This window comes from Wolffia australiana, chromosome 8 (assembly GCF_029677425.1).
Source record: "Wolffia australiana isolate 7733 chromosome 8, ASM2967742v1".
NCBI classification, from domain to species: Eukaryota; Viridiplantae; Streptophyta; class Magnoliopsida; order Alismatales; family Araceae; genus Wolffia; species Wolffia australiana.
In genome coordinates this window covers 14,950,427-14,974,798 of record NC_135842.1, presented here as the reverse complement: position 1 = coordinate 14,974,798, position 24,372 = coordinate 14,950,427, and the positions used below count along the sequence as shown (strand labels likewise).

General features: G+C 39.6%; 2 protein-coding genes and 1 long non-coding RNA gene across 3 annotated transcripts; 1 reads left to right on the top strand and 2 right to left on the bottom strand.

Moving 5' to 3' along the window:
* Positions 1 to 9,556: 9,556 nt before the first annotated feature.
* Positions 9,557 to 11,767, bottom strand: MEF1 (mitochondrial RNAediting factor 1). The gene has a single exon (XM_078580037.1). It carries the CDS (start codon positions 11,479 to 11,481, stop codon positions 9,712 to 9,714), a length of 1,770 nt encoding a protein of 589 aa, XP_078436163.1. The 5' UTR covers positions 11,482 to 11,767; the 3' UTR covers positions 9,557 to 9,711.
* A 3,026-nt stretch (positions 11,768 to 14,793) lies between these two features.
* LOC144706621 (uncharacterized) lies at positions 14,794 to 16,016 on the top strand. The gene is made up of 3 exons (XR_013582285.1): positions 14,794 to 14,870; positions 15,566 to 15,677; positions 15,797 to 16,016. It is a non-coding gene; the product is annotated as an uncharacterized LOC144706621 (long non-coding RNA).
* Positions 16,017 to 19,304: 3,288 nt separating this feature from the next.
* LOC144706628 (carotenoid 9,10(9',10')-cleavage dioxygenase-like) lies at positions 19,305 to 23,891 on the bottom strand. The gene is made up of 14 exons (XM_078579623.1): positions 23,579 to 23,891; positions 23,433 to 23,503; positions 23,049 to 23,063; positions 22,827 to 22,938; positions 22,625 to 22,724; positions 22,469 to 22,531; positions 22,268 to 22,378; positions 21,497 to 21,681; positions 21,274 to 21,412; positions 20,968 to 21,085; positions 20,793 to 20,894; positions 20,451 to 20,699; positions 19,644 to 19,755; positions 19,305 to 19,524 (listed from the first exon to the last, which is right to left on the bottom strand). Exons 1-14 carry the CDS (start codon positions 23,792 to 23,794, stop codon positions 19,504 to 19,506), a joined length of 1,614 nt encoding a protein of 537 aa, XP_078435749.1. The 5' UTR covers positions 23,795 to 23,891; the 3' UTR covers positions 19,305 to 19,503.
* Positions 23,892 to 24,372: the final 481 nt, after the last annotated feature.

The following is a 24,372-nucleotide window of genomic DNA, read 5'->3' as shown; positions in this document are numbered from 1 at the left end:
CATTGAGCAATGATGAGTGATGAGCAGGTTCAGCGGCAAGATGTGACAAACATTATCAGCGCCGCAACCAACTGTGAGCGACTGTGAGCAGTGGACATTGGCAATCATAGCTTCAAATGATATTTCATTTTCATATCTTTCCTTTTTCTAATTTTTGAGTCATACTATTATATTTGTTTGGTATTTCTTTTACCTTTCTTCGTGTTGTTGATAAGCCGAAAAATCACGTAAAATTACGTGGTCGTTGCGCTTTTTAGACTTATGCAATAAATTTATAATTCCCTTAATTACTAAATAAGAATATAGAGCAAGCAAGGGGTCGATCCGCAAGGAGGCAAAAATTCAGAATTTTCAAACAATTTTTATGAATCAAGTCAAGTAATTTTGAATTTTGCAATATTTAATTCAATTAATATTAAATAATCTTCTTAAAATAATCAAAATTAAGTAAAACTTAATTTTGATTTCGGTCAGATAATTCCAGATAAGAATATTATTATTATTTTAAGCTCATAAAAATATAAATTATTAATTTCCCAATTTAATAAAATTTATAATAATTTTCAGAATTAAAATTGGGAATTTAATAATCAAGAAAGTGATTTTTGAATTGGAGTTCAAAATGGATGAATTTTCGGTTCAAATTTTATTTTTGGGTTTTTTATATATTAAATTAAATTCCTAAACAATAAAAACCGAAATCTAGAGAGAGAAACAAATCAAATTAACCTAGAGAGAGAAAGTGAAGAAATTGGGGAAAGCCCCAATTTCGACCCTAAATTAAAAATGTAATGAAGCAGAAATGTCCTAAAATGATTAAGAATTAATTATCAAAAGTCAGATCTCGAATCCAAATCAAAAAGAAGTGCTGATGCATTCAAAACATGAATCTAGGGCATGTACATTTCGCCCATGCCAAGGCGTTTTCGAATCGTTCTAGAAGATGATCAAATACAATTCAGAAACTTACAAATTTGATAAAGAGATCCAGATCTGACGACTTCCAGAATGCCTCCTGTGTCCTTCCTGGCCAATTGCTTGGGGAGAGCCTCCAAAAGTGATTTTCGCCCTTTTCCAGACCTCCATTTAAAGATCCAACCGTCTGGATTGTAGAGGGGGAAAAGACGAACCTACCCTCAAAATTTCAGCCCAATCGGACATGTAGATCTCAAGATATCAAGGTTTTAGTGAGAAAAAATCTGAGCCGTTGGATTTATTTATCTCTCCTCCAATAAGCTTGGAAATGGCACGTTTTGATTGACTAGTATGATTATTTCTCGTTTTCCGCTTTCTCGGATCACGCCCTGACACGTTGTTGTGCGCGTCGTCCGCCCGCAATCATTGGCAAGTGATTTCGTCATTTGAACGGCTAGGAATTCTCCACGTCACCCTGAAATAATAAAAACAAAAGAAAAGGACAAAAGGTCTTTTTTAAATATATATATATATATATTTTTTATTCTCTTAGCCGTAATCTTTGACCATTCTTCTCTCTTTTATTTTAAATCATAAGCCGCTATTCTTCTCTCTCTTCTCTCTTTAAATATTTTAAATCATAGCAACTTATGTTGACTATTCTTCTCTCTCTCTTCTCTCTTTTATATATTTTAAATCATAGCCGCTTATGTTGACTATTCTTCTCTCTCTCTTCTCTCTATTTATTATATAATAACAACCACTCATTCTCTCTCTCTCTTTATTCTTATTTAAATAAATATATCCATTTATTCGCCCGGGCGAATGACGTGGATACTCCTTATTAAATATTTAAATATATTATAAATGCCAAATAAATAATATATGTGTTATTTAAATATGTAAAAATCATTTCTTGGCTATATAATGGTCAAAAAATTATATAAAAATATGGAAAATTCCATAAAAATCATGGAAACACTTACCAACCTTTAGCCAAGTATTTAAAACCCTGTAAAAAATATTTCTTCACTGAAATGAAGTTAAATTCCATAAAAAATGATAAAAAATCAGAATTAATAATAAAATGAAAGGTTAAATGATCTATCTTTATTTTAATATGATAACATGGAAATATAGTCATCAAAACACATAAATATAATATAAAATTCATTAATTAATCTTGTTAATTTGCAAGTTATCAGTTGTATCTTCTTCTTTTAAATCTTATACATCAGTCCTCATTGAGAATTTACAATTATTTTTTTATTTGTTTTATTCTTGGATTCTATTATTAAAGTTTCCTTCATCTTAGGTATAATTTTAATGCTAGAGATCTTCATGGTTTCAAATTTTCCTTCCAGATCTGCCAAGCAAACATCATGAATGTCGATCTGGTCAATGCCTATGGGAAAGCCTTGGCTGGCTGATCTGGACAGTATCCTGGCATGTTGGATGAATAGTTCATGGTGTTGACCTTGCTAAATTTGCATGGCCAGCAGTCATGCCGGCTCCATGGCCAGCCAGATAGAGGACTGACTGCCTAAACAGCTATCTTGCCTGATGGTGTTATAGTTAGTTATCTATGATCCTAATGCATAGCAAAAATGTCCATTTGGAATGTCAAAGCTGAAAGATGATGTAAGTGATCATACCTATGTCAATTTGGGGGACCTCACCTTGGGTTGTCATCGCAGATTAGGGTAGAAGCACCTCAAGGAGTACTTTATGAGACTCAAGGGAGACAACTGGCCTTCTAACATATGTGAGGAACCATAGTTTAAAAAAAAAAAAACATATGTGAGGAACCTCACCAGGTGAATTTTTTTTTGCAGGGACATAACAAAAAAAAGCAGCAAAACTAATTTTCAGAGGCCGTTCCAACATGCTACGTATGTATCTTTGACAGAATGAAGGGGTGGCGGAAAAAGCAATGATCTGTGAACAACATGGTCTTGAACCCACCCATTTGGTCTAACAACCCTCTATATAGTGAGTTGAATGGGTCTGGAGACAACACTAATGGGCTTAGGGCAATTGATATGCATGACTATCGAACCATGGGGAGTGGATGGCAATGAGAATTGTGCAATATGGTCTCTTTAATATACGCAGCACAAAATGAACAATTTGTCCTCCAATGTCGCACACCAGGTGGTGAAAAAATATTACGCATGGCATGGGAAGATTGTAGGTAATAATTTTAGAGGCGTGCACAATGCCTCCCTGATCATGGATGCAATGAAAGCTAGGAAGATCCTCAATATTATGGGTGGCCAAGGACTGAATTTCAGGACAAGATCTTGAGCATTCATGAGGCCCTCCAGGCCACATTAGGATGTTATGGTCATCATTGTAGAACCATAGCTCGGAGAGTTTGAGCTTTTCTCAAAGGTACCGCTGCATTTAAACCTTTAATTTTTTTCAATTTTTGCATATCGGCTCACTTTTTTCTACCAGATTTTCACAATCATGAATGAAAACACCTTTAGCAATGGGAGGATGCTGCAAATTTTGGAAAAAAAACAGAAACATCAGTGGAGGAATAATAAAGACGAAGATAGGGCAACAAGAGTTGCCCACTGCCCTAGAGGAGAGGCATCACGAAAAACTCCCAATAGCCACAGTAAGATCACAGGACTAGATTACCGTGGAGTAACTGGAAAAGAGGGATTAAATGTATTTATGTAGGCCTAAGATAGACACGGGATAAGAATTATCCCATACGAGGTAATAAATATTTAGAAAGATACAAATACAAGGCTTAAAAACCCATAAGGGTCCTTATGCCTTATCACACAAATATTTGTTGCTGCAGACTTACACGTCGATGATCAATGCCACATTCTATGCACCGACCACATCACAAACCTTGTTGTGCAGTCTGGCCTCATCACCTTTGTGTTTGTGGCACCATGGAGTGTGTGCAAATAAAGTGGATGGCCATATGGCCTCACTTGCACCTTTGCATGGATCAAATTGATGATTGCTTGGTTCATTAAATGAGTATCTTTGAGCTGTTAAAATCTGTGGCCTCTAGATGCATCCTTGCAAACCTCATAGCATTGGATCTCCTTGCTTTTCCACAATTTTTTTCATTAGAAATCTTAATTTCTAAACTCTAAAAGCATCACTTGGGAAGAGTAAGAGAAGAGAGGGGAGGCCACTCAAGAATGAATTGCATGGCTATCAAAAGAGGTGTTGTTTTGTTTATACTCTCCGGGATAATTTCATTGAAGTCTTTGTCTCTAAAAAAACTTCATAGAAGTCCCCAAACTTAGAATATACATATCAGTGTCTAAAAATATTATGTATGTGACTATTTAGGCCCATGTAGCAGTCTAGGTAATAACTCGAACAATGTAATAAATTGTATTGGACATCCGTATTAACAAACTACTTGAAAATCTGAATCCATTTAGCAAGGGTTGATTAGACCCAGTCAATGGGCTGAGTTGCCAACCAATATCGTGATAATCTACACAATTACATTTCTATTTTTTTTAATTTGCAAAAACATGGTGCTGGGTACGGTCGACCCAAAGGTTGTTTTCGGAGGAGAATTGCATATAAAATTTAATTGTCGTTGTAAACTTAATTTGCCTACAATCAAATAAATTTGATAAAATATATAAACTTACTCAAATGTATAGTGTGAGTAAGGTCATCCCCACAGGGACTAGATTTAGGGATGTATTCAATAATTGAGTTGTTATTTAATAAGACATAGTTATAATACTATGATATCTAGGCGTCTTTAGTTGTCTAGATCATGTCAAGAGCCTTGGTGAGTGCCAAAAAAAGATTGATGCGAGAGGTAGCCACTCCATTACATAGCAATACACTTCACATTATTCACCTTTGGCTCTAGGCCAAATTCCTTCAGCACATCGATAAGGATTTCTCCCATAGACTATCCATCATGCTTCCCACACAGCTCTCAAAAGGTGAGGACACGTTCATATTAGGTCCGACGAGCATCAATCCAAGGAATGATTATACCCAAAAGTGCAGAACCCTTCTCCGCTGTCCATGCATCTTTTGTACCCCATACATGTCCAACATAGGATATCATACACATGATCTCCACCTTTATCGTCCAAACTACATCGTCCACTTCTTCATGACCCATGCACTAGGAGAGAGGATCTCATTCTGTGTCACATATTGTCACATCTCTTTACATTGATTAGTATCATGCCAACACCACAGCAAGTTAGTGTGATAGACTCCACAACTATTGATGTCCTTGTTCTCTTATGGTGTTCGACTCCTTAAGGTTTGCCTTCGTTAAAGAGACCTGATGTGATTTTACCTACAAGCTCTTCAATACAGTGATGCGTACTAGTGATGTCCTTCAATGCAACATGTTGTTGAGGATGGAGAACTCTGAAATGGCTCTGGAAGACACTTGTACTATTTTCTTCTGCTCACTTCACTTGGATGACCTTTGTTGCTATCTCGGTGTGAAATTTTTCATGCTCATATGTCAAATCCCGACAAGGGTGTAGTATAAAGGGCCTTTCGGCTCATCCACACAGCTCGACACATCACATGTATACTCTCCTGGTAATTTCTCATAAGCCAATTCCTCTGTTATTTAGGGTAAAGCTCTCCCAGCCGTTGGCATGACAACTTGTTGAGTGAAGATTCATTTATATATCTGATGAGCTTTAAATACTAAAATAATGGAAAATCTGTGAATATATTCAGAATAAACTCTACATTGTAAAGAAACGCTAAAACAGAATAATATAGTAAATGATAAAAAAATTAAAGTAAATATACCCAAAACAGAAAAAATATTGTCATCCATATATTTAGCACTGACACAATCATGGTAACAATGATGACTTGTCTGCATCATCTCAACACACAGATGTAAGGCAATGATTATAATGGCTCATCATCTAAATCATCAGCGTGCCTAAGACAACTGAGGAGGACAAGAATACCTCTATTTAGGGTACGCAATGACTATGACGAAATCATCATCATCATTCCCAATTTCATCATTTTCTTCATCACAAATGCATGCAATAATGAAGACTTGCTGTCAACATCTCTAGCTGTGTACATGTGACCAGGCAAATAATGAATCATCATTCTCATCATCAACCAGGTGGCAGCAAATCATGAAGATGATGACTTTTCTTCATTATCCCTTCATCATCATTGAGGATAATAAACCATATTCAGTTTATATTATGAATGCACAATTGAAAAGAAATATATAATGTATCACCAATAAATTGTCCCACATAATATTCATATTTAATTTTCCATTTACCCTGAGTCAATGTAAATAGAATGATTATGACTATAATTCAATGCCACAAAAAATAGATGAAAGCAAAGGGAGAAAAAAGAGAGGGCATTATGACTAAAATTGATGCAAATTAAGCAAGTTGGTATTATATGTAAAGAACGAGAGAACATATATTCAAGTAATCATGATACAAAAACAACATCCTTCCTATGATATCAAGTGAATGGAAGCGATAAAATGATGAATTATTTAACATTTCAAAAAATAAAAATTCAGATTGGTATTGAAAGAGAAGTAGGAACATTTCAAAATGAAAAAAAAATAGTCAAACTTCTGTCATCTTCGCAATGTCCCACCTCTACTTGCCGTCACACCTCCGTCACAACTCCGTCACACCTTAGCCGATTTGATGTCAAATCTTCATCGTACCTTCCTCTCGCCGCTGGGTCCAAGTTGCATCTCTGTCACTAGCTCGCCGCCAAAATGACTTTAAATGTGTATAGTCGCATGCCATATTTTAGGTTTATCAAACACCCCCCTACTTAAATGGAGAAAATGATAAAACAATGCATTTTAATGTACTTTTCACATATTTTATGATTCCAAATGTTTATTAATAAAAATGTTTTTAAAAAATTGTTAGTATTACTGAAATTAATGCTCCCTCTAGTATGTCAACCTATGTTATTGCAGGAAAGAAGTCAAATTTGAATACTAAAATATATATAGAATACTAAAATTGTTTTAAGTAAGCAGCTATGCTGGGCACAACGGTCAAGCCAGACAGAGGAGGACGAACGCAGGGTGCTCAAGCCCACCCTTTGCCTGCAAGCGGTGTACCTGGCACAAGCCCAAGCAATCTGACAAGTAGCCCACATAGAGGCCCACATAAGGCCCATTGGGAGGCCAACATGGGGCCCACACAGAGGCCCGTGTATGTCCATGAGAGGGAAGGTTTATTTATTTCACACCCTACCATTCGAACAGAGTTTATATAGTGTTACATATTTTAGAATACTCCGATATGGGATTAAGCACTACTTTTTAACTTTCGGAAAGACACTGGCTGGGCCGAGAAGTTTAAAGATCGATCATGGCCCAACGGGCTGCGATATGAATGAAATTTAGAAAGAAATTATGACCGAGTTTCTGGCCCATTTGAGTATGTCGAAATAATCTCGACCGGAAGATTGGATGGTGAGATCTTCCTATCCTAATTAATTTTTCTTTCTTTTCCATTTGCAGCTTTCAGATTAGCTGTTGCCGATGACAAGGACGGCGTGGCCCTTCGATAAACTAATCACAAAGGAGAAAAGCACTGATGGGGCAGCTGATGAAGCACTAGCGCGGCGAGGACAGGGGTATACCGTAAGAAGGGGTCCACGGCTGAGATTTAATTGCAACCATTGGAAACTATAACGGAGATTGGACGGGCAAGGGCAGATTTGTTCATCCCCACCCCTGGCTGTCTACGTCGTCCCCGAACGGCAGTTTTTGGCCCCGGGAGGGGGGACCGCCACGGCCATTTGACGCCCTGGAAGGACCCCTAAGGCCTTTCCTGTGCATCGACGGCCATTGTACATCCGTCTCAGGCCTTTAAAGGGGCTCCTTAGCCCCAATTAACACCATCTTCTGATCGAGTTTGATGTCGGTGTGGGGAGACCCATCCAGTGGAAAAACGAGCAAGGGAGAGGAGTGACACCTCTACTGCTGCTCAAGACACCCACAATGGCTCAGAAACGGTTGGATTTGCGCCAGCACAGAGGAAGGCAGGAGGAGGCACACACGGAAGTTAGGGGACAGCGATCGGCGGCCCCGATCTCCGCATGTTTGAATTAGGGTGATTCAGGTTAGCTTTTGACTTCTATAGGTTGGTTTCTATGCATTTATCTACATTATATGCATGTTTTTTTATTAAACTTAGAGATTGATTGAGTTTGGTCGAGATTTGTCAACGTGGCCTCTTTGAGGCATTATATCAAATTCCTGCCCTCCATTCAGGGATTTTTCCCCGACTTTTCTAAGTTCTTACTGTTTTCACCTTAAAATAATATATAAAAATATTCAAAAATAATTGAAACTTCATAAAACGATTTGTATATGAAGTATTACATGTATCTATGTCGTACTCTTTTATTATAATCTACCTACAAAGAATATAATGTTACAAATATTCTCTATTCATTAGTCTAATCAACCCTAACTATCCTTTCTTTTCATTTCTCTTCATATCTAGTTAAATAAATTCCTATAAATTAGATAATACATATTCTGCACCTATTTCTCTTAATCTTCATCTCTCAACATATATAAATATTTATCTAGCTCACTAATCTATACCTAATTAAATAATCTCTCCCTATCTAACAAAATTGTACTCCCATCCTTCATTCTCCTTCTTACCTATTATTATAATAACTATTTCTATTAATTAACTCCTTACATCTTACTAAGGATAAAATTACTCTTCGTTATCCAATTTAGTCTTGATATTCATTATTATCATACCTATCTCATAACTAAGATATAACTTACAATTAATTAAGTAAATAACCTTCTAGCTCCCATTCATAATATTTTACTATTCTATCTTCTTAACCTTGTCTACTTCTTCCACTACTTATACTAATACCATCCTTAATAATAACACTATTAAATCCTTTCAATATCCTACTTTAAGTCCTATAACTATTATAAATAATATCTGATATTCTCTCCCTCATATCTAGATATCTCATCCACTTAATATGTTCTCACCTACTCTACTATATTCACTATCTTCATTATTATTATTATCGTTATCGCTCAATTATTAAATATACATCTAAAGGCCAGTCTCTGTGGAGACGACCTTGGTCCCATTATACATTTGCGTGAGGTTCTATTTTGTCAAATTTATTTAGTTTTAGGCAAATTAAAATTACAACGACATTAAAATTAGTATGCAATTGGCCTTAATCAATACCGGAACAAGAAATTATAGTAAACCGCAAAATGACCATGGATAGCAGACTAGTAACATATGAGAGACAACAATTTGTCCATAATCAATTTTCAATATACAATAACAAATATCGGATGTTGAACATGGAACCTTCAGTAACATAGAAAATTAGTACAAAACCATTACCATTATCGGTTTCTAATGCCTTTTTTTGTACCTGTATTCTGAACCATAGCACCCTAGCAGCAACCATAGACATCTACGGTGTCGCCCAGGTAATGGATTATGTCATAGAGGCTATCAGTGAAGTCACCAAGGCCACCCTTGGTGGTCCCAAAGCCATCACCGGAGACGCCAAAGCCACAGGTAGCATTGCCACCAGAACAACCAAAGTGATTCCCCCAAAACAATTCAAAGAAACTATGATGGAAATCAGAAAATCCCTTGTTGGAGGTTTTCATCAAACAAACAATGCCCGATTCGAAACATAAATTTTTTATCTACAAATAATGGGACAAAACATATTCTCTGGTTGTTTTCCTATCCTCAATTACTTTCAAAGTGGCTGCCACCAATGCTTTTCTCACCAATAATCCCCGCATGAGCAGGATCCACCATCAAACCGGTGGAACCGGCGGTTATCTCTTAGGACCACCGTCCGATGGGTACACTTGGATGCGCACTTGAGCCAGGTGTGGCAGTCCCCACAGACCCTTAAGTTCTTCATCACTCTAATGGTCCTCTCTGGCGGAAGAAGAAGCAGCGCCAACGCCACGGCCAACCTCTCGCTGTGCGCAGCTATGGCAATCCTCTTCTCCATCACATCCAAATCCCGGCCCACAAAGCTTGTGTCTACCACATATCCCACTGCCTCTGCCATGGCTGTGACCTCCGTAATCTTGGCATAGATCTGATCCTGCAGCTCATGGCGGCGATCCCCCGAGACAAAGGCATGGATCTGATTCCCCAATTCCACCCAACTCAGCCCTGTCTCCTTCTTCAACCCCCTATCTCTCATTGTCTTCCTTGCCTGTGCTGCCAATTCAAAGTCTCCTGCAGCAGCATAAGTGCTGGCAAGGAGCATGTGAGCACCACAGCTCTGTGATCCTGAATTCAGCAATTCTGTTGCTGCAAGCTCCGCCATGGCCGTGTTCCCATGAATTCGCGACCCGGTGAGCAGAGCTCCCCAGACGGACTCTGTTGCCTGGACTGGCATCTTCCTGATGAACTCTGCCGCCTCCTCGAGCTTCCCGGCACGGCTGAGTAGGTCCACCAGGCAAGCATAGTGCTCCAGGCCGGGCTCGATATGGTGTTTTGAAACCATTGTCTCAAAGATCTCCTTGCCCTGATCGACGAGCCCGGCGTGGCCGCAGGCCGAGAGCAGGCCCAGGAAGGTGATGAAATTGGGGTTCATCCCAGCCCCCTTCATCCTCTCAAAGAGAGAGAAAGCTTTCCCGGCTTCCCCATGGTGCGCGCAGGCCATGAGAGCAGCATTCCATGCTCCAAGGTTCCTCTCCGGCATTTCCTCAAACACCCGGCAGGCTTCTTCCGGCGAACCACACTTGGAGTAGAGAGACACCAGAGAGCTGCCCACGAAGCTGGAGGAGACAAAGCCACTCCTGAGGCTGTGCCCATGTATCTGCCTACCAAGCTCAAGGAACGTGGCGCTGCCGCAGACCCGGACGGCGCACGAGTAGACAAAGTCGTTGGCGCCGCCGCCGTGGCCCGAAAGCACCGTCTTGAACAGGCCCAGAGCTTCCTCCGCCATGCCCATCTGCGCATACCCATGAATCAATCCCCCCCAGGAGACAACATTCTTACTGGGCATTTCATCGAACACCTTCCGGGCGTCAACAATATCACCCAGCTTGGCGTACATGTCGACCAAGGAGCTGCCTACAAAGACATCCATCTCGAAGCTGGTTTTAACCGCGATGGAGTGAACAGCGCGGCCGTGGCGAGAATCGGAGATGGCAGCGCAGGATTTGGCGATGGAGGGGATGACGCGGTCGTTGGGGAGCTTCCCAGCTCGGATCATGGCGGCCATGGCGAGGAGAGCTCGGAAGTGGAGCTCGTTCTGGGCGAAGCAGGCGATAAGGCATGACCAGGAGGCGGTGGTGGGGGAAGGGCAGGAGAGGAAGAGTTGGTGGGCGAGGTGGGGGAGATGGCATTTGGAGTAGAAGGTGATGAGATGGTTGGCGAGGAGGGGGACGAAGGGGAAGCCGAACTTGACGACGTGGGCGTGGAGTTGGCGGCCGGCGGGCGCGCAGCGGGCGGCGGTCTGGGCGGCGATGAGGCCGCAGAGAGCGCTCAGCGATTGAGCCTTGCCGCTGGATTCATGGAAGCCTTGCATCCGCTGCTGGATGAGATGGGATGGGAATTTTGTAGGAATTTTATAGTGGGTCTTTGTAGGAATTGATAAAACAATGGGAAAAAATTCTCATGGAATATAAAACAATGGGAAAAAATCTTTCTTTAGAACATGGCAGCGACGACCCAGATGACGTGAAAGAGCAGAATTGCTACATATTCCAATGGTTGACGATATTCAACAGCAGGGAAGGAGGAAGAACCAGAGAAGGGGTGAAGAGATGGGTGTTGAGGAAGAAGCCTGTCCGAAGATCGTCGCGGTGGAGCCAAAACCCAGTAAAGGACTCCTCTCAGGGATATGTTACCAAACAACTATAATAAAAAACCCAAAATCATGTTTCTATTCAAAATTTGAAAATAATATGACATCATTGACAATCATTGAGTCGTATTATTTTCATACGGACCTAGTATTTGATTGAATTGATTCTAATCATTTATAATACCTTTTTAAAATCTTCATTGACAAGCCAACCAAACCACGCTTCTTATTCAAAATTTGAGAATAACATGACATCATTGACTCATATCATTATTCAACAAATCTAGTGTTGGATTGAATTAATTCTAACCATTTATAGTACTTTTTTCAAATCTTCAATGACAAGTCACCAAAATCGTCTTTTTAGTCAAAATTTCAAAAGAATATGACATCATTGATAATCACTGAATCCTATCATTATTCTACAGACCTAGTACTAGATTTAATTTATACTAATTGTTTATAATACATTATTTAAAACTTCACTGACAAGTCAACCAAACCACGCTTCTTATTCAAAAATTTTAAATAATCTAACAGATGTTTGTAAAAGATATTAAACGATTGTGTCATTTAATATCAGCCGTATAATTATACAATTGTTACAAAGTAGATAAGGGTACACATTGAGTAGCATTATAATAATTGAGATTATGAGTGTGTAGACTCTGCAGACAGTGTTTTAACACGATGTTAGTGAAACAAAATCTCTCATATGTTTAACTTTTTTATCTTCTATTTCATTGCTAAGCATGATTACTCTGTGACGCAGATGAGCTGTTCACGTTTGGTTATGGCCAGAAACCTCCTTATGTTACCTATCATGTTGTGACCAAGGATGGGAAGATTCTCGATCCGGTGCCAATCACAATTCAAGAGCCAGCGATGAAGCACAACTTTGCAATTACAGAGAATTATGCAATTTTTATGGATCTACCCCTCTATTTTTGGCCAAAAGTATTCTGATGAATTTTTACGATCTGATGCATGATCTTTTAGTTAAGTGTTCTTGACTTTGGAACATTCTCCTGGTGGTCACAGTATATGGTGAAAAAAGTGTTAAGAACTTGATATAACTGAATGTAATCGACTAGCAAAGATCAACAATTGTTCCCAAATTCGTCCACAGAACAGGAGAGGGGAGAGGAGAGGAGGAGAGATTCCCAGTGTGGAGAGGAGGAGGGAGAAGCAGGAAGGGTTGCTGAGGAGAGATGCCACAGGCTCGACTGGAGGAAGGAGAGTCGACCTACGAGAGCGGAAGAGAGAGGTGTTGAGGACGAGGGAGAACAGGATGAGAGTAGAGGAGGAGAAGACTCACTTGTGGATGCCTGCCTTTGTCGTGACAATGTTCTCCCTTAAGTAGGGGAAGATGCGAGGTGGGCGGAGACTTCTTTCTTATTGGGCCCGTGTCGGGTCCGCTTACGGATGTAGATCCTCCGCTGGATCATATCAATACTCCCCCCATTCTTGAGCAGCTTGTCCTCAAGCTGAAAAGAGGGGAACAGAGTGCGAAGGGTCGAGGCGACTTCCCAGGAAGCTTCCGCGTCCTGTAGCCCCTCCCAGTGCGTGAGCACTTTGGTAGCCGGCCGTTGTGGGACAGAAAGTAGTGATCTTGGAGGGGACGACATGTACAGTCTTTGATGAGGATAGGCGTAAGTGGCTGGGGAGGCACGTTGGTGGGAGTAGCCCACTTGAGTTGGGACACTTGAAAGACCGGATGGAGACGGGCATCGTCCGGAAGGCCAAGGCGGCACGCAACAGACCAAATGCGCTTGAGGATGGGGTAGAGCCCGAAGTAGTGGGGAGATAGCTTCTCAAAGGGTCGCTTGGCCAGCGACTAGAGGCGGTAGGGTCGTAGCTTGAGATAGACAAAATTGCCCTCCGGATATTCCACGTGGCGGCGGTGCTTGTCCGCTTGGGCCTTCATAGTAGCTTTGGAATGATCGAGGTGTTGGCAGAGGAGATCGAGGTGAGCGTCTCTGTCCTAGAGGAGGCAGTTGACGTCATCGATGGGGGAGGGCGACGATCCGTAGCACAGGAGGGTATGAGGAGGCCTCCCATAAACCGCCTCAAATGGATCATGTTGATGGCCGAGTGGTGCGAAGTGTTATAACTGAATTCTGCCCAATGTAACCACTGGCTCCAACGGCGCGGTGGATCTCCTGCAAAACAATGGAGGTAAGTTTCAAGAACTTGGCTGACCACTTCGGTCTGCCTGTCCGTCTCAGAGTGGTAGGCAGAGCTGTGATGGAGCGGGGTGCCCTGGAGGGCGTGTAGCTCTCCCCAGAAAAATGGTTCATGAAGACTCTGCCTCGATCGGAAATGATAGTGGTAGGGTCCCATGCAGCTTGACGACCTCCCGTGTGAATTTGTCAGCCATGTCCTCGGCGGAGAAGGGGTGTTGGAGACCCAAGAAGTGTGTGTACTTGCTGGGCGGTCCACCACCACTAGGATAGAGTCGAAGTTGTTGGGCTTGGGCAGCCCTTCGATAAAATCCATGGAAATGTCTTCCCAAATACACGCCGGGGTGGGAAGTGGTTGTAGGAGGCCCAGGGTGGCTAGATGAGATGCCTTGTGTTGCTGGCACACATGACAGTCGTGGACGAAAGCTTTGATGTTGTGCTTCATGCCCGGCCAAAAGAACTGTTGCAAAATGTGTTTGTAAATCTTGAGGAAGCCCCCATGCCCGCCCATGGGTGACGCGTGGAATTCTCGGAGGATGAGTGGAATGAAAATGGAGGTCTTGGAGAGCGCCACCCTGCCATCATATAGTAACGTGTCATTTGAAATGGTAAAGCGAGGTGGAGCCCCCTAGCCTGCATAGATGTTGCGGACGATGGTCGAAAGCTTGGGATCCTCGGAAACTTCTTGCGAGATCTCTTGGAGGTCCCCCCAATGGGACCACGAAATGGCCCCGAGAGCAAGAGTGTTTTCTTATGGTAGGGGGGAGAGAGCGTTCGCCACTACGTTTGTCCGACCGGCTTTGTATTGGACAGAGAATTGGTAGCTGAGGAGCTTGGAGAGCCATTGATAGTGCCACGTCAGCCTGGCATCTCCTCTGATGAGGACGATGGCTACTTGATTTTCTTTGTGCATGATGAGAATACTGGGTACTTCTCTCTGTCCTTCTTACCTTTTCCCTTTGTCTCGCTATCTATTTCTGTATTTCATCTCTATAATCAATCTTTTGGGCAATGCATTTTCCTCCATAAAATGCAATTTCTATCTATTATCCTTATTTCACAAATGCAGCTGTGCTTTTCTCTTTATCTATCTGTTTTCTCTCTATGGGGTTGTGCATATATCTCCCTCTCTCTCTGCGTCGCTCTATCTATGCTTGTTTCTTACCTCTCTTCTTCAGCATCTATCTATAATCATTCAATTGAGCTTCATTTTTTTTCCTCTACGTATGCATCTATCGATTATCTCTTACTCATTACACAGCTGTGCATTTATCTGTTTTTTTGTATTGAACTTCGCATCTATCTCTATATATTAATATCCATTATATCTCTATCGTGATGTGCATCTATCTCTTTTAGAGCTACGTCTTTCAATTACTTAATGTTATGGAAGTATGCGTCTAACTCTCTACCACTATACACGTCTGTTATCTCTTTTTTCTTTATTGAACACTCTGTGTATCGTTCTTTCTCTGTATCTATTCCTCATTCCTCTCCTGCTAATAATCTATCTCAGTAATCTTTTTTTCTATGACCTCTTTACATAACCATGCTTCCATCTCTCTAGTTTCTTGATCTACCAGCATTCTCTCTCATCCTCCAAATGTGTCCCTTCCATGCAGAAAATCTGAAGTTAATGTGGTAGATGCAAAGACAATGTCCCCAGATCCTTTGGCTGTTGTGGAATTACCAAAGCGTGTTCCATATGGGTTTCACGCCTTCTTCGTGAATGAGGTATGAATTCTTGATGGGAACAAAAGGGAAAGAAGGCGATGCAAATAACGATATCGACATTTTATATTTTTCACTGATTTTAAATCCTAATCGAGGGCTTATCTATCCCATCCTGATAGGAACAACTCCAAAAGCAATGAAAGCGCTAAGCAAAGGGATCTGCTATTATCATCCTTATCTCATGGATGGCTTCTTCTCAGAGTGGGCTACTGTGGCTGCTACAATAGCTTGGTGAATCTTTTGCTTGGTCTCCTTCATTGTAATAAAGGCTGGGCTTACAGTTGTAGTAACTTCGGTGTACATTCCTTTCAAATGCAAAGTCATCTCAATCAGCCAGCATACCTTAAGTTACGGATAGATAAGCTTTAAAGAATCTTAGGCATGGATAATGAGCTTAATGAATTATGATGAGCCCCCAAAGGAGCACATGCATCAATGATAGTTATGTAGAAAGCTAGAGTAGTCTTCCCACTAAGCCTTCCCTTCTTTTCTAATGAAAGTGCCAGAAATTCAAACCTGAGGGACGTAAAATCAATGCTATGAAAGTGGAGAGTGGCAAATGAAGAATGCACAAGTGAAGTCAAGTGGGGTAAGCCTCTTGATAAGAATACATATGGAAACTAATGCATATCATAACATAGGCAGTAAAGACCATATTAATTATGTTTTGACCCATACATCATGCACAAGCCAAAATATGTCAACGTCTGGTTCACTCAGACTTACTCACTTTCAACCAAATGCCTCAAGAATTATTATATCTCATGTATAAAACTTGCCTTCTTTTCTATTCCCTGTTTCGACTCTCACTGGGGATGAATATTAAGAACAAAGAAATAAAAAAAAGTATTTTCTAGTTACTTAAGGATGCACCATACTTAATGGAGAGGAAGATAATTGATGGATCAGTTCCCAGGTATCCAACTCAACACAGAAAATGCCAGATACCGATGAGAAAATGCCAGAAATGCAGAAAATTAAAAACAGTTCACGAAACATTTCTTACCGAAGTGGCGAAAAATTTCTACAGTGGACAAGGTTAATGAACAGCTAAGTTTTTGTTCATGGATAGCGATAGAATTGAGTACAGACAGGACGTCTGGAAATTCAAAGAAAAATGAAATGGGTAGGACATCAACATCATCAAACATGTTCATTCCATCTGCGTGCCCTGATGACAATGCAATCAAGTGAAGTCATCGGATTAAAATCAAGTAAGATTTTAATTACCAAAAATCGTCAGACGATGGCAGGCCCTTTTTTTATAGCTCTCAATTATCTAAAGCTGGAGGACGGATGACGTTTCGTCATCCGTCCTTTAAAATTTCATCGTCCATCATCATCCGTAGTGATGGACGGATGACTGGACGGTTGGATTTCCGTCATTCGTCATAAGTCCTCCGTCCTTCGTGATGAATGATGGAAGACGAAAATGACGGACGAAAAGACGGTAATGACGGATGACTTTTACTGATGACGAATTTTTTAATGTAATTATTAAAAATCTTAATTTTTGTTTAAAATTTTACCGATTCAAACATGCATTTAAATAAAAATCCATCATCTCAAAACTATATAATGTTTCAAGTTGTTATGTCGATTGTGTATATCCACATTTTATGTATTTTACTGAGGGGTTGTCCACAATTACTTACCAGAAGAGGAAGAGAGCCACATGCCCAGGAAGAGGGAGAGAGCTGAGAGATGGAGAGAGGGAGAGAAGGGACAGACGGAGAGGGTTTACTTCAATGGACGATTGACTGAACGGACGAATGATGTAATCATCAAGATGACAAAACGGTGACGAATGACAAAAATGACGAAAGAATTTTCGTCGGACGGATAACGGAACGGAAATCCGTTCCGTTCCATTCCGTTCCGTCCGTTCAAAAGCACCATTCATTTTCGTCCTCCAGCTCTACATTTATCCTTCTAAAACTCTTCATTAATCTTTCTTGATTCTCTCTCATAACTCACTTCCCATCTTTCTCCAAAATCCAATAATATTAGTGAGTCACAACACTAACATCATAACTTAAAAAAACAGAGTTAAATCACTTTGAATAATGCTTTACAGATTACAAATTATGATTTCAGCCCATTAACCTCAGACGTAATGTTTTCAACATTTAGTCAATCTGGGTCATCCAGTTTTGGGTTATTAGTCCTAAATTATTGGTGCAAACCCCTTCTAGATATATTTAATTGTTAGAATCACTAAATGACGCCGTATATAGACTTGATACACCTAATTATTACCCTTGATGAAATGACTCCCCAAAATATATTAATTATTACCCAACATTAAATGTCCTACGGGGAGATATGGTGTGAGAGGATTAGTATTAATCACTGGGATAGAACATAGCCCCCGGCCATATCTCAAAGATAAAGTTGGTGGATTGAACACTAATTGTGCCCAAGATCTTCAAATATTGCTTTCCCCCCCCCCTCTCTATATATATATGCATGAGTATATATTTGTATTCTTTCTCTCTCATCAACTAGGGTAAAAGTGTAAGGGTAAAAAATTGTAAAAGTGTTTGTTGCTTGGTATTGAAGTTTCCTCTCATCATTAGAAATGCATTGATCCGAGTGTGATATAAATATCATTTGCAAGTTTCTTGATCATTGAAACCTCTAGTTATGATATTCAACCTATTTATAACGTACCAGTAAAATATTGTACTTCATAATTTATGTTCTCCTAAAATCTCAAATTTTACTTTGGTTTCCATTTCCATGCACCCACCACCATTGCCTCCTCTCTTACTATTTGCATTCCACTTCCAACTAGAGCACTTCACAGCTGTTTCTCTGTAGTGATTTCCAGATCAAAGTTTTCTGCATACTGGTCTCTGCCCAACCAGTGAGCCATCATTCATCTGCCCATTCTGTAACTGCATATATCATTAGGGCTTTTTATGCCATGAGGCTCACCTGAGTAGCGCACCACTATGGCTAATCCATCCTTCAATTTGTGAATCTTTTCCATTTTCCTTTGATTTATGTCACTCTTCAATATCTGAAAAATATTTTCCAGTTTCACCTGTTTCTATATCAACCTGTTTCCATAGATTACAACTCCCATTCTTTACCATTTCATAGGTGTCTAATTGTGGAAGTATGTCATATCCATTGTTCACTTTACCTTTGGAGTTTTCACTTTAAAAGGGGAAAAAATTGAAAAATGGGAGTTGAGATCTGTGTCCATCTAATTTATAGTCTAGAAAATTTTTGCTTATCTGTCAAGCATTGGCACAAAAGAGTTCTTTTTCATCTTCCAGTTCGAACGTTTTGATTTTTCCTTATTTGGGTTGAGTTTCCCTTCTGATAAATATCAATGGATATGCAGACCAGGAATCGAGCCGTTATCTGGACAAAATCATGAAATTCTATATCCATTTTATATATAAGGTTAATAAAAGAACTCTTCCCTGTTAATAGATAGGTATAAAGGACAGAATTGATGATATTTATTGTGTGGTTAAAAGATAGGGGAAATGATAAATAATAGCACTAACATCAAACCTTAAAATTACATTAATAAATATCTTTAGAATAGTAATATTTTTTTTTGAAGAATTTAGAATAGTAATAAATCTAATCTATCCGTAACTTAAGGTATGCTGGCTGATTGAGATGACTTTGCATTTGAAAGGAATGTACACCGAAGTTACTACAACTGTAAGCCCAGCCTTTATTACAATGAAGGAGACCAAGCAAAAGATTCACCAAGCTATTGTAGCAGCCACAGTAGCCCACTCTGAGAAGAAGCCATCCATGAGATAAGGATGATAATAGCAGATCCCTTTGCTTAGCGCTTTCATTGCTTTTGGAGTTGTTCCTATCAGGATGGGATAGATAAGCCCTCGATTAGGATTTAAAATCAGTGAAAAATATAAAATGTCGATATCGTTATTTGCATCGCCTTCTTTCCCTTTTGTTCCCATCAAGAATTCATACCTCATTCACGAAGAAGGCGTGAAACCCATATGGAACACGCTTTGGTAATTCCACAACAGCCAAAGGATCTGGGGACATTGTCTTTGCATCTACCACATTAACTTCAGATTTTCTGCATGGAAGGGACACATTTGGAGGATGAGAGAGAATGCTGGTAGATCAAGAAACTAGAGAGATGGAAGCATGGTTATGTAAAGAGGTCATAGAAAAAAAGATTACTGAGATAGATTATTAGCAGGAGAGGAATGAGGAATAGATACAGAGAAAGAACGATACACAGAGTGTTCAATAAAGAAAAAAGAGATAACAGACGTGTATAGTGGTAGAGAGTTAGACGCATACTTCCATAACATTAAGTAATTGAAAGACGTAGCTCTAAAAGAGATAGATGCACATCACGATAGAGATATAATGGATATTAATATATAGAGATAGATGCGAAGTTCAATACAAAAAAACAGATAAATGCACAGCTGTGTAATGAGTAAGAGATAATCGATAGATGCATACGTAGAGGAAAAAAAATGAAGCTCAATTGAATGATTATAGATAGATGCTGAAGAAGAGAGGTAAGAAACAAGCATAGATAGAGCGACGCAGAGAGAGAGGGAGATATATGCACAACCCCATAGAGAGAAAACAGATAGATAAAGAGAAAAGCACAGCTGCATTTGTGAAATAAGGATAATAGATAGAAATTGCATTTTATGGAGGAAAATGCATTGCCCAAAAGATTGATTATAGAGATGAAATACAGAAATAGATAGCGAGACAAAGGGAAAAGGTAAGAAGGACAGAGAGAAGTACCCAGTATTCTCATCATGCACAAAGAAAATCAAGTAGCCATCGTCCTCATCAGAGGAGATGCCAGGCTGACGTGGCACAAAGATCGCCTCAGAGCCAAACCGGCCTGGGCCCAGGTCAAAAATCCCAGCCACGTTTCCCCCTACTTCAAGCTTCCCATCGACTTTTGGCTCCACATGGAGATCAAACTTCACTATACCCTTGATCTTCGTCACAGTGTGGAACATTGTTGCATAAACATACCGCTGTTTCCTGCACGTGCACGAACAGCAATTTTCGGACTTAAGATTTAATCATTAGCAAATATTCCAATTTACTCTATGATTTTACAGAGTGGGTTCGAACCGTCCGGTGTAGCTTTCGTTGATACGGGGAAAGTCAACAGTAGAGCCAGAGAGTTGCCTCTGGCTGGCGGATCCGTTCTTCATGTTGAATCTCATCTCGTATCTAAGGAAAGAAACATTCACATAAATGGGAAGAAAGATAGATAGATAGAGAATTTTGTCGATGGATGGCATACAGCTCATTCTTGAAATTATCGGCAGACTCCGAGAAGTCACCGTTGATCATGTCCAAGTCAGGGTTATTCAGGCGGCACGTGATGAGGACGACCTCATCGCCATCCTCCCATGCATTTGCTGCCCAAAAAGATATTGTCAAGTTGACAGAGAGCTCATCTCACAGATACTGAGAGAGGAAGGAAAACAAAGAGAATATAGCAATTGAGGAACAACGAGGGGCAGAGAGAAGTATGAAGAAGATAGACAAAATGAGAGAAATGAGAGCTGAAGAGATAGAGAGGCAGAGCGAGCAGAGAGAGACCCACCATTGTGGAAAATAAAGCAATTGGGGAGCTCAAACCATTTCATTTGTAGCTCATCTTTTGCATATCGTGGGAGAACTCCAAATCTAGCCTTCTTAGTTGGATCAAATGTGAAGATGAGGGTTCCGTTTTTCACCATATTCTGTGACCACCAGGAGAATGTTCAAAAGTCAAGAACACTTAACTAAAAGATCATGCAACAGATCGTAAAAATTCATCAGAATACTTTTGGCCGAAAATAGAGGGGTAGATCCATAAATATTGCATAGTTCTCTGTAATTGCAAAGTCGTGCATCATCACTGGCTCTTGAATTGTGATTGGCACCGGATCGAGAATCTTCCCATCCTTGGTCACAACACGATAGGTAACATAAGGAGGTTTCTGGCCATAACCAAACGTGAACAGCTCATCTGCGTCACAGAGTAATCATGCTTAGCAATGAAATAGAAGATAAAAAAGTTAAACATATGAGAGATTTTGTTTCACTAACATCGTGTTAAAACACTGTCTGCAGAGTCTACACACTCATAATCTCAATTATTATAATGCTACTCAATGTGTACCCTTATCTACTTTGTAACAATTGTATAATTATACGGCTGATATTAAATGACACAATCGTTAAATATCTTTTACAAGGATTTATAGTGGAATGAAGATATCATGTGAGTAATGCAAAATATTTATACCGTAAACACGGATGAAGTTAGCAAATAATTTTTATCAAACTTCAATATCAAAGCTTTATTAACAACTCTGCTTGCAGTAGTTTTTGGGAGATTCCTAAATTTGATAAACCTAGTTAAACATGAGCTAATGTCTAAAATCAAATAATAAATTTGAGTACTTCCTCAGCCAATTGATTTTTAAAACCAGGGATTAGTAACAATAATAAACTCGATACCTACCTGATGTGCATGAAAAACAATGAACTTTAAACAATTTTAAGCATATGACCGATACATATTTTTTAGATTTGATACATCAAAATTTTACCTGTAAATGGGTCAACCTTGGGATGCGCTGTGAGATTATGGCCTAGCCGTTTATCGTAATCCAACAGCCCAATCGTCTGGAGATCCCCATCCTCCAAAACCCTAACGACATCTACCCATGAAATTTAGAAAAGAACCATTAATCTCTTTCATGCTACAACTTTATCGCACTTTGGGATGTATTCAAAATCATCACACTTACAGGGTTTATCTCCCTCTGAAAGTGCCAAGAGTTTGCCATGATGGTACACAAGGGCTGTATTGGCTGAAATTCAGAAGGTAAAAAATAAATTCATTATATGAATATTAAATTAATAAATTCGGTAATAAATAAACCAAGCAAAATCTTCAGCTTGACCTGTTCCATGTCCAAATGAGACATCAACGATTTTCAACTTTTCCCGTAGCTGACGCATGTAAACCATAAAAAGCCCAAAAAGTCCTTTCAAGTCGCCAATCTGCGAGTCGAAGTAACAAAATGTAACTGAATGGGTTTTTGGCAGCGTAAAAAAATACAATAGATTAAAGGAATTCACACAGGAAATACAGTTTCTAATTACCTTCATAAACATAGCTCTTCCAAAGAAATCCTCCTGTTTAAGCCGCGAAGTAGTTACATATCTTGAGACATAACTCGCCTTTCCATCTTTGATTCGGACGGCGTGGATCATCCTTTGGAATATTAAATATTTTTTCAAAAAGGGTTTTATAAAAATATAAAATCTTTGATGAGAAATACATATTTCACGACTGAAGTCGTTCTTGCAAGAGAAATAACATACCCATCACCATCAAACCTGAAATTACACCAAGAACGAAAATTAAGGTCACAAATCCAAAAATTGGCAACTACTTGAACTAGTTTTAAGATCGATATCTATTCATCTAGTGAACGAAAATTAAGGTAATCCGATAGACATATTTATTAGCTCGTTTTAAGATCCATTACTTCTACGAAACGAATCTACGGTCCTAGATCCAAAATTTGGTAACTACTTTCAGATTATTAAACGCGTGGATAACATAATACAATCCGATACTGACGTCTATAAACTAGTTTGAAGATCATAACTCGGCGACTTTTTTCTAAACATTAAATGCATGAACAACTAACACCATCCTTCAACTGATTATAAAATTATCCGATTCTTGGGTATGCAACGTACCAGTTGTATTCAGCGGCCGGAGATTGCCTGGGGTTCGGCCCCACTCTGACGAACTCGCCGTTCAAGCATTCCTGAAGCAAATGAAGCAATAAATACAGATTTAAATACAGAATCCAACAGATCAACTAGAAATAAAAAATGCCCACCGGCAGAGTTCCCCTGATCTTGAGATCTCCGCTGGGAGGAGTCTCTTCCGAGACGGGTGCAAAGTTTCCAGAAAGATAGTAGTTGGGTTTGCCAGAATGACCTGTCAGACTAACAACAACTCTTTCAAGAAGATCTACAGCCGCTGAGAGGATTCCTTTTCTGGGTTTTGGCTCAACCACGACGATCTTCGGACCGGCTTCTTCCTCAACACCCATCTCTTCACCCCTTCTCGAGATTTCCTCAGATGGGTCGTCGATCGAAGAGAAGAACAAGTGAAGAAGATATGCAAGTGACAGCAACGGATGACCATGAAAAAGATATGGCGTGTATTGATCGCTGTTAGCATCATCAAACATAAAATACGTGGCAAAACTTCGTCAAGTTGTTTCATTTCGGATCGAATAATGTTTATGGATTATTTATTTATGCATGGCAGTTGTCATTAGACGTCATCCTGGACTCTGTCAACCTAGTAGAGGGCAGTCTAGAATCATTTTTTTATGTTTATTATTGTAACTATGATGAGCTCATCCATGATAACATTCATTTAAAGTAGAAAATTAAATGTTCAAGGGTCAACATACTAGTGATATAATTTAGTGATTGTCATTTATGTTAGATTATTTAAAATTTTTGAATAAGAAACGTGGTGTGAGTGGCTTGTCAATGAATATTTTAAAAAAGTATTATAAATGATTAGAATTAATTCAATCAAATACTAGGTCTGTAATAAAATGATATGACTCAATGATTGTCAATGATGTCATATTCTTTTCAAATTTTGAATAGAAAC